Consider the following 11,694-nt stretch of genomic DNA (forward strand, 5'->3'; position numbering starts at 1 on the left):
GTCGGCGCGATGCGTGGAGAAACCCGCTGGCTGCCCCGACTCCGATAGAGTCTCTCCAGTGAGCCATGTTTCCGTGAAGCAAAGAACGTTACAGTCTGATGTCCCTCGAATGCTACCCTTGCTCGGATTTCATCAACCTTGTTGTCAAGAGACTGGACATTGGCGAGAAGAATGCTAGGGAGTGGTGCACGATGTGCCCGTCTCCGGAGTCTGACCAGAAGACCGCCTCGTTTCCCTCATTTACGGAGTCGTTTTTTTGGGTCGCCGGTTGGGATCCATTCCGTTGTCCTGGGTGAAAGGCAGAACACAGGATCCGCTTCGCGAAAGTCATATTCTTGGTCGTACTGATGGTGAGTTGACGCTGCTCTTATATTCATTAGTTCTTCTCGACTGTATGTAATGAAACCTAAGATATTTGATTATTTCTCCTTTTATTTAGGACCTTTGAGCAAATTTTCAATTAAGCATTTAACAAAATATATGAATGTATAAAATCTAAAAAGGTAAATAGAAAACACTTCAACTGTAGTTGCAAACAAAATAAATATAGGCCTAAAAAATATTTATTTTTGGGGGCTTGCCTGTTTTGAATGTTATTTTGGCATTAATACGTGTCACATATCAATTTGCATTTGGTACCTTGGGTCGAGTGTTAGCACCAACTCATGAAACCCCCGTTTCTCAACCGTGTAAATTGGGGCCATGTCTTTGCAGATGCAAGTTGTAATCTCCTTCCATCTTCGTGATTCTTTGCCATATGGTGTGCCACGGGCAAAAGCCTGAGTCGTGGGTTTGTTTTGAGCCCTCTACTGTACTTTTTTGCATCTCATCCGTAGACTCTCCATACTGTTTCACATAATTCTTGCGTCGGTGGTAAAATAGGTTAGTGATGTTTGAACCGATTGTCGGGACCGTTCTGCGGCATATTTTGCAGAGGACGGTTTTCTGGTCCGTGTCAGACTTTTCATACCTAAACCACGTCCATGCGACCGAAGTAGCCCCTCTTTTAGGTTCGAGCTCCGTGTCACGTTCACTCTCCTCCATGTTTGTTTGTGTTGCAAATTCCCTTTTACACGGCATGTGTGGAAGAACGCAAAGCGTTGCCCAAAATATTGCCGTAGAGAATGTGATTTGTGACACAACAAAATAAATAGAGTATATGAAACGATAGAGGTTTTTCTATCGTCACATGATGTACAGTCATATCGCCCAGCCGTATTTGAGATTCTTCAAAGTAGCCACCTTTGCCTTGATGACAGTTTTGCACACTCTTGGCATTCTCTCAACCAGCTTCATGAGGTAGTCACCTGGAATGCATTTTAATTAACAGATGTGCCTTGTTAAAAGTTCATTTGTGGAATTTCTTTCCTTCTTAATGTGTTTGAGCCAATCAGTTGTGTAACTAAAAACCCTTGAATGAGTAGGTGTGCATACTTTTGACTGGTACCAATTACATTGATAGAACCCACAATGTATCTGCAATATTAAAGCTGATCTACTCCTATAAATATATATGGCTCAACAATGGTCAGCACTGTCTAAAAACAGGGCAGTGTGTGCTGTAGGCAAATGCATGATGATGTTTAATAGATGGCCAGAGATAGGCCATCTATTAAACATCATCATGCATTTGCCTACAGCACACACTGCCCTGTTTTTAGACAGTGCTGGCCATTGTTGAGACACCTATCTACTGAAACAGTCTGTTTTTAAAAATGACTCAATGAGGAGTACTGAAATAAGAAATCACCACCCACAATAAAAGCAATACTGCAGACTACAGCACTCTACATTTAACATTTGAAGGATGGAAAATCTATTTTCTGCAGAATATGCAATGCCAAAAGGATGACCTTGCAAACATAAAGCAACAGCCCTATCATTATAATGTATTTTGATGCTAACAGACCGCCTTTCTAAAATCATCTTTGTCAACATTTTGTCTGGAATAACCACGATTTGTTTCATGACGGACAAGGAAAAATCAAAGTAATGGATTATGGGGGGGAATAGATACAAATGAAATCTGTGAAAAAGTTTAGGCTGTTCCTCACTCGTACTGTACTGGTATACAACGGCACAAGGCAGCAGACTTTGCAAAATGGAACTGACCAAAGAAAGCAATGTTCCTATAAAAGGAGAGTGCAGTGACATCACAGTCAAGTGTGCCCGATTTATTCTAAAAAAATAATCCAACTGAGAATCTACTGAGAGTGACAGCTGTAGAATGAGCTGGCAACTAGCAGCTCTAGGCTGCCATGTAAACATCAGGGAATAGTGTAAAAAGAATTATGGTGATAGTTAAAAACAAGGCAACAGTAAACATGCTGTCCCCCACAAATGATACACACACACACACACACACACACACCCCCCCCCGGGCCAATTGAGAAATTGCATGTGACTAACATTTCAGGTAATTACTATAGCTCCCATCTTGGGTCAATCGGTGTCCTTTTTGTAAATGCCGGACCTCTCTGGCAAGACGCATCATTCACCCAAGTTTGGACAAAATCGGCCAGCACAGTGTGATGAACTACAGTTGTATGGAAGAAAAAAATAACTAAAGTCCCTTCACCGATTTCATCATGTGGAACAACAAAGTATTCTAACTAGTGATGCACCAATGAGACATTTTTGGCCGGTACCGACGTCCAACATTTTCCTTGCCAAAAAATACAATACCAATACTTAAAATTTTTGCGACCTTTTAACTATTTAATTGTACAAGAATGCTTAACACACACACGGACGCAGCGGTCTAAGGCACTGCATTTCAGTGCACGAGGCGTCACTACAGTCCCTGGTTCGATTCCAGGCTGTATCACATCTGGCCGTGATTGGGAGTCCCATTAGGGCGGCGCACAATTGGCCCAGCGTTGTCTGGTTTTGGCCGGTGTAGGCAAGTCATTGCAAATAAGAATTAGTTCTTAACTGACTTTCCTAGTTAAATTAAGGTTACCCACACAGACACACATATACACCAACCAAAAAGTTATTTTGTTGGCATTTACATATGTCCCCATTACCAGTAAAACAATCAAAACCTATTTCCTTCACTTACTTGCTGTTTCATTGTTCAGTCGTTTCATTCTCAACCAGGATTTCTATGGAACGCCGTTTGGGTCTTTGCATGTCAAAAAATATACTGTTTAACACCATTTGACTTGTCCAATAAGTTTGTAGACCAAACAGGACCTGAATATGACTGCACGTCACATAATAATTTAACGCCTTCATTCATTTTGTACGTAGTTATTACACATTGATTACACTACCACTCGTATTTCATGTTACAACGAATTATAAATAAATATGCTATGATGCCGGTAAAGTAGTCTAGCTGGTCATTAAAAAAAAAAACGTAGCTAGCTCATGGATGCAAACAATGTTCTTCCACAAAAAGATAGCAAAACGACATCTGTTTAAGTAGCTATAGTTAGCTAGCTAGGTGTCATCTAAAATAACCCTAATTTAGAAGACAGTTCTTATTTGATTAATGGTGGTCGGACCCATCTATGTGAAACTAGCCACAGTAGTGGCCTTCAAAATAAAAGTATTGCATAATTCTACTACTATTGTATTCACTTGCATCACTGTCAATGACATACTTTAATTTTGAAGGAAAACTGCAAATTCCACTATTGTGCCTAATCCTTATTGTGGCTATCTTCACAACACATAACCCCGTCCGGTTGAGTCTCACTAGCCAGATGAAGCTAGCTAGCTGCTTATAACATTAGCTTTGGGCAACAGGGTTAAGTAGCTGGCTAGCTATTTATTTTCATGAACTGAAGTTCAATTTCAATAGGCAAACAACAGTACTTACAAGGATTCCTAAATCATTGCTAAGAATAATAAAAATTAATGCAGTTTCTACTGGTCATGGTTTTCAGGCTGGTTGTATTGGTGCTAGCTAGGTAACGTAGGCTAACCCCATTCTGTACAAATGTGTGCAACCACGACATTCAAACGAGGCTGCAAAGAAAACTAATGGGACTGTAGCGACATCAAAATTTGGGGTGTGGACTACGTTTCTATGCAAGCGTTGATTGACATGGTAATTGTCACCCCCCCCCCCGACATCACGCATAAAGCAACTAATTCTATCTTACAGCCTTTCTCCACCAGGTGTAGCACTTCTCTCACCGTTTAAAAACAAGAAAGGGACAGGGTAAGGGATAATCTGTCATACTGTGGGAGCAATTATTAGGAAAGTAGACATACAAGACCACTGAATCTCCCTGGATCTGGGGCTCCACGCAAGATCTCACCCCGTGGGGTCAAAATGATCACAAGAACGGTGAGCAAAAATCCCAGAACCACACGGGGGACCTAGTGAATGACCTGCAGAGAGCTTGAAGTGTACCATTTGGATGATGAAAATTACAGGCCTCATCAAAGAATTTTTAAGTGGGAGAACTTGCACAATTGGTGGCTGACTAAATGAAACGTGGCTGGGTCTTTTTGCCCCACTGTATGTCGTGAAGCTAATAGCCCCAAAACATCAGTGATCTGCATGGAGGAATGGGCCAAAATAGTGTTGAAAACCTTGGTGTAACTCCAGTAGGGCAACATTGGAAAAATAGCACACTTGGTAGTGTTAACCGGTGCTCAACCAATCGGCGAAAGCCAACATCCCCCACGACAGAGAACGGTTGAATGTCAAGGGCAATGAATTCCATTATCTTGGCTTTAATAGATTTCGCGGTTGAGCTGTCTTGCTGTTATTTTGTAACTCTTTCAAATAGAGGTCAACCGATTATGATTTTTCAACGCCGATACCGATTATTGGATGAACAGAAAAAGACTATATGGATTAAATCAGACGATTTTTATACATTTGAAATAATGACACTTACAACAATACTGAATGAACACTTATTTTAACTTAATATAATACATCAATAAAATCAATTTAGTCTCAAATAAATAATGAAACATGTTCAAATTTGGCTTAAATAATGCAAAAACAAATTGTTGGAGAAAAACAAAAGTGCAATATTTGCCATGTAAAAATACTAACGTTTAAGTTCCTTGCTCAGAACATGAGCATATGAAAGCTGGTGGTTCATGTTAACATGAGTCTTCAATATTGCCAGATAAGTTTTAGGTTGTAGTTATTATAGGACTATTTCTCTCTATACCATTTATATTTCATATACCTTTGACTATTGGATGTTCTTATATGCACTATAGTATTGCGAGCCTAATCTCGGGAGTGTTGATAGGCTTGAAGTCATAAACAGCGCAATGCTTGAAACACAGCAAAGAGCTGCTGGCAAATGCAGGAAAATGCTGTTTGAATGAATGCTTACGAGCCTGCTGCTGCCTACGACCGCTCAGTCAAACTGTTCTATCAAGTCATAGACTTAATTATAATACACTGCTCAAAAAAATAAAGGGAACACTAAAATAACACATCCTAGATCTTAATGAATGAAATATTCTTATTAAATACTTTTTTCTTTAGATAGTTGAATGTGCCAACCACAAAAATCACACAAAAATGATCAATGGAAATCAAATGTATCAACCCATGGAGGTCTCGATTTGGAGTCACACTCAAAATTAAAGTGGAAAACCACACTACAGGCTGATCCAGCGTTGATGTAATGTCCTTAAAACAAGTCAAAATGAGGCTCAGTAGTGTGTGTGGCCTCCACGTGCCTGTATGATCTCCCTACAAAGCCTGGCCATGCTCCTGATGAGGTGGCGGATGGTCTCCTGAGTGATCTCCTCCCAGACCTGGACTAAAGCATCCGCCAACTCCTGGACAGTCTGTGGTGCAACATGGCGTTGGTGGATGGCGCAAGACATGATGTCCCAGATGTGCTCAATTGGATTCAGGTCTGGGGAACGGGCAGGCCAGTCCACAGCATCAATGCCTTCCTCTTGCAGGAACTGCTGACACACTCCAGCCACATGAGGTCGAGCATTGTCTTGCATTAGGAGGAACCCAGGGCCAACCGCACCAGCATATGGTCTACCAAGGGGTCTGAGGATCTCATCTCGATACCTAATGGCAGTCAGGCTACCTCTGGCGAGCACATGGAGGGCTGTGCGGCCCCCCAAAGAAATGCCACCCCACACCATGACTGACCTACCGCCAAACCGGTCATGCTGGAGGATGTTGCAGGCAGCAGAACGTTCTCCACGGCGTCTCCAGACTCTGTCACGTGCTCAGTGTGAACCTGCTTTCATCTGTGAAGAGCACAGGGCGCCAGTGGCAAATTTGCCAATCTTGGTGTACTCTGGCAAATTTCAAACGTCCTGCACGGTGTTGGGCTGTAAGCACAACCCCCACCTGTGGACGTCGGGCCCTCATACCACCCTCATGGAGTCTGTTTCTGACCGTTTGAGCAGACATATGCACATTTGTGGCCTGCTGGAGGTCATTTTGCAGGGCTCTGGCAGTGCTCCTCCTGCTCCTCCTTGCACAAAGGCGGCGGTCCTGCTGCTGGGTTGTTGCCCTCCTACGGCCTCCTCCACATCTCCTGATGTACTGGCCTGTGTCCTGGTAGTGCCTCCATGCTCTGGACACTACGCTGACAGACACAGCAAACCTTCTTGCCACAGCTCGCATTGATGTGCCATCCAGGATGAGCTGCACTACCTGGGCCACTTGTGTAGGTTGTAGACTCGGTCTCATGCTACCACTAGAGTGAAAGCACCGCCAGCATTCAAAAGTGACCAAAACATCAGCCAGGAAGCATAGGAACTGAGAAGTGGTCTGTGGTCCCCACCTGCAGAACCACTCCTTTATTGGGGGTGTCTTGCTAATTGCCGATAATTTCCACCTGTTGTCTATGCCATTTACACAACAGCATGTGAAATGTATTGTCAATCAATGTTACTTCCTAAGTGGACAGTTTGATTTCACAGAAGTGTGATTGACTTGGAGTTACATAGTGTTGTTTAAGTGTTCCCTTTATTTTTTTGAGCAGTGTATAATAAAACACAGAAATATGAGCCTTAGGTCATTAATATGGTCAAATCTAAATATTGCTGTTCCATTGCACAACCTTCAATGTTATTTCATAATTTTGTAAAATTCTGAAAAATTAATTACGGTCTTTGTTAGAAAGAAATGGTCTTCACATCGCTGCCTGACTTGTTGCGAACTATGTGAAGACCATTTCTTTCTAACAAAGACCGTAATGAATTTGCCAGAATTGTACATAATTATGAAATAACATTGAAGGTTGTGCAATGGAACAGCAATATTTAGACATAGGGATGCCACCCGTTAGATAAAATACTGAACGGTTCTGTATTTCACTGAGAGAATAAACGTTATTTTTTTCTATAAATGATAGTTCCCAGATTTGACCATATTAATGACCTAAGGCTCGTATTTCTCACATCAAAGTTGGATCAGCCTGTAGTGTGGTTTTACATTTACATTTACATTTAAGTCATTTAGCAGACGCTCTTTCCACTTTAATTTTCCACTTTAATTTTGAGTGTCACTCCAAATCCAGACCTCCATGGGTTGATAAACTTGATTTCCATTGATAATTTGTGTGATTTTGTTGTCGGCACATTCAACTATGTAAAGAAAACAGTATTTAATAAGAATATTTCATTAATTCAGATCTAGGACGTGTGATTTTAGTGTTCCCTTTATTTTTTTGAGCAGTGTAATGATTTTAAGAAAGGCATAGGTGTTTATGGTTAGGTAAACATTGGTACAACGACAGTGCTTTTTTCGCAAATGCGCTTGTTAAATTATCACCCGTTTGGCAAAGTAGGCTGTGATTCGATGATAAATTAACAGGCACCGCATTGATTATATGCAATGCAGGACAAGCTAGATAAACTAGTAATATCATCAACCATGTGTAGTTAGTTAACTAGTGATTATGTTAATATTGATTGTTTTTTATAAGATAAGTTTAATGCTAGCTAGAAACTTACCTTGGCTCCTTGCTGCACTCGCGTAACAGGTAGTCAGCCTGCCATGCAGTCTCCTAGTGGAATGCAATGTAATCGGCCATAATCGGTGTCCAAAAATGCTGATTACCGAATGTTATTCAAACTTGAAATTGGCGCTAATTAAATTGGCCATTCCGATTAAAATCGATCAACCTCTACTTTCAAATGACTGCTTGACATGTTGACTACTCAATCAGCAGACATTGTGGGTCTAAGTACCTAGGTGTCTGACTAGACTGTAAACTCTCCTTCCAGACTCATATCAAACATCTCCAATCTAAAATCAAATCTTTCTATTCCGCAACAAAGCCTCCTTCGCTTACCCCGCCAAACTTACCCTAGTAAAACTGACTATCCTACCAATCCTCGACTTCAGCGATGTCATCTACAAAATAGCTTCCAATACTCTACTCAGCAAACTGGATGCAGTTTATCACAGTGCCATCCATTTTGTTACTAAAGCACCTTATACCACCCACCACTGCGACTTGTATGCTCTAGTCGGCTGGCCCTCGCTACATATTCGTCGCCAGACCCACTGGCTCCAGGTCATCTACAAGTTCATGCTAGGTAAAGCTCCGCCTTATCTCAGTTCACTGGTCACGATGACAACACCCACCCGTAGCACACGCTCCAGCAGGTGTATCTCACTGATCATCCCTAAAGCCAACACCTCATTTGACCGCCTTTCCTTCCAGTTCTCTGCTGCCTGTGACTGGAACGAATTGCAAAAATCGCTGAAGTTGTTGACTTTTATCTCCCTCACCAACTTTAAACATCTGCTATCTGAGCAGCTAACCGATCGCTGCAGCTGTACATAGTCCATCGGTAAATAGCCCACCCAATTTACATACCTCATCCCCATACTGTTTATATTTATTTACTTTTCTGCTCTTTTGCACACCAGTATCTCTACCTGCACATGACCATCTGATCATTTATCACTCCAGTGTTAATCTGCAAAATTGTAATTATTTGCCTACCTCCTCATGCCTTTTGCACGCAATGTATATTGACTCTTTTTTTTCTACTGTGTTATTGACTTGTTTATTGTTTACTCCATGTTTACTACTCTGTGTTGTCGTCTGTTCACACTGCTATGCTTTATCTTGGCCAGGTCGCAGTTGTAAATGAGAACTAGCCTACCTGGTTAAATAAAGGTGAAATAAAAATAAATAAAATAGTTTAGGAAAGCTGTTTGCATGTATAGCACAAAATTTTACGTGGAGTCATTACATCATGTACCTTCATTATATAGGTATGCACGCAAGCTTTGACATCGGTTTTGCACATCGGACGTTAAACTAGACATCGGCCGATACCTTTGTTGGTATTTTTAGCTAATATAGGACGATTCATATATATATAGCCTTTATTTAACTAGGCAAGTCAGTTAAGAACAAATTATTATTTCCAATGCCGGCCTAGGAACAGTGGGTTAACTGCCTTATTCAGAGGCAGAAGGACAGATTTTTACCTTGTCACCTCGGGGATTCGATCTTGCAACCTTTCGGTTACTAGTCCAACGCTGTAACCGCCCCAAATGTTTGCCGATATATCGTGCATCCCTATTTCTAACTGTAAAATAAGTTGGCAACATTCTTATAGACTGGTGACTAATTTATTTTGAAGTTGCCAAGTACCTCACCTCATTTAAAAGTTGAGTTTACCTGAACCTTCGACTCCTTTGAGTTGCTATGCGTCTATACTTAAATGTACATTCTTAAACCCTTACTGTGTAACGTTACCTGTTTGTCCTCTGTTGTTGCATAACTGTTTGCTGAAATCCATATTATTAATAAGATGTTAATTCAAATCGACTGTTTCCTCATTGTTGCTACTCTAAATCGGCTATTTGATCAATGTTTTATTAAGTATGGATTGCATCCGATCTGTCGGCTCGATTCATGGTATTTATATCTGCATCGTTTGGCAACTGAAAGTGGCTCAAGTTTTCAGCAAATTCACTTTGCCCAAAACGTGACAGGTTTCAAAATTATAAAACTGACCAGAAACTCGCTTTCAGCTAATTCGTGCGTCCCTGCCGCTAGAGAATAAGATAGCTAGCCATTATGCCAAAGTAAGATACTGGTTGTTTCTGATTGTGACACAAATAATGTAAGCAAGCTAACTCTATAACTAATATTTGGCATATTAAATGAGACAGTTTGAGGTTTCATCCTATTCCAAGTGCGAAGAAAGCGCTCCTTAGCCGGGTAAGACTGGGACCTGCTTGCCTGGCTACCTTATTTCGCTAGCATATCCATTGCAATGAACTCCCAAGGCCTCGAGCTTGCAATATCGCACAAGCAATGAGGCATAGCTACTCGTCGCAATAAGACGGGACGACGACTCGAGATGAGTGCATGCTACCCATGCCCAGAATCGATGTAATTACCTGTACTGAGGACCGGCACCATGCGTGAATCCATAATAATTGCTTGCAGCCATCTTGGAATCTACTGTACTGGGAGTCCGGGACAGACTTTATGTCACGTGTCCGTCATCTACAATCGCGCGCATGCTTCGACATTTAAAGGAGCAATTCGCAGTTAAAACAATAACAAACTAAACCTCCCGCCTCTGTTTTGATTTGAGGGATGGGCCTGGAGAAATGGAACCACTCTCAAATTAATAGACAGAGCTATGGATGCAAGAACTCTATTATATAAAAATGATAGTTTTTACCATTATTTGAGGCCATTGTGTTTTTTTAACGTTTACATTATTTACAAACATTGGAGTAAAACAAGCATATATTTTGGGTTATGATAGGGTACGACAGTTGAACTAAACTCATGAGGCATTAGAAGTTATTCAAGAAATCGACGGGTATATATAATTAAGCTAAAATAATGGATGTAACAACTGCAGATTGCCATTTTAACTCTAGATGCGCTGGGACAATGTATTTCACCATTTAAAACTATTACTATATATGTGTAGCCTACTCTGTTTAGATGAAATTCTGTTCTAACAGTATCAGTTTCTCGATACATTGTTGCAATAATAAACCGCTATGCGTGTAGCCAACAGTAGCTTCTGCGACTGAGATCGGGTGGTTTGCGTAACCAAGTGCAAAATGTAGGCTATTAGAAGTATAGAGGTAAGAATCATGCAAATATCCATCCTAAATAGAATGGTGAAATGTTGTGTTGGTAGCCTATCAGTGCACTGTGTAGAGATCGGGTGGTTTGCGTAAAATGAGTTTTAGTTTAAATCCTAAATAGAATGGTGAAAGTTTCAATCTGCAAATAGTTTTAGTTTAAATCAGTTTCAATCTGTATAGGCCTATATAGCTTCTGAACATTTATAGTCTATTCTGTTTAAAATCTACAAGCTGTGCAGAGTCCAGACTGATGCAACTAAACTAGTGGTGAACAAAGCGTATATTAAGGGTCAGACAAGTGCCACATATAGACCTTATGGTGTGTCCCACTGGCATTGAATGGCCGCCTCCCACCACCACTGCTGCTTAGGGCAGAATGCTCCATAGAGTGAAAGTCCACTACTGCAGCTGGGCATAAAAAGGGGAGAGGAAGGACAAGAATGGGTGGAGCATAAGCAGCCGGGTGAGAAATGTGTGGATGAAAGGGGAATATGATTGGTGGAGAGAACTGAAGCGAGAGAGTGAGACTGAATAAGTGAGTGTATGGGTAGGGGATGGGAAGGTGATGTGTTGAGTGTAGAGAGAGAGAGCGGGAGAGAGAGAGAGAGAGAGATGCTGTTGCCAGGGAACAGTCGGCATAGAGGACC

At 41.2% G+C, this 11,694-nt stretch overlaps 1 protein-coding gene across 1 annotated transcript in view; it reads right to left on the bottom strand.

Moving 5' to 3' along the window:
* The window catches only part of LOC135524603 (zinc finger RNA-binding protein-like), a 37,145-nt gene extending 26,734 nt beyond the window's left edge, over window positions 1-10,411 (bottom strand). Inside the window, 1 exon segment of the mRNA XM_064952291.1 lies at window positions 10,337-10,411. Coding sequence (XP_064808363.1) covers window positions 10,337-10,389 — 53 coding nt within the window. The 5' untranslated portion in view covers window positions 10,390-10,411.
* Window positions 10,412-11,694: the final 1,283 nt, after the last annotated feature.

This window comes from Oncorhynchus masou, chromosome 31 (assembly GCF_036934945.1).
Source record: "Oncorhynchus masou masou isolate Uvic2021 chromosome 31, UVic_Omas_1.1, whole genome shotgun sequence".
Lineage (NCBI taxonomy): Eukaryota > Metazoa > Chordata > Actinopteri > Salmoniformes > Salmonidae > Oncorhynchus > Oncorhynchus masou.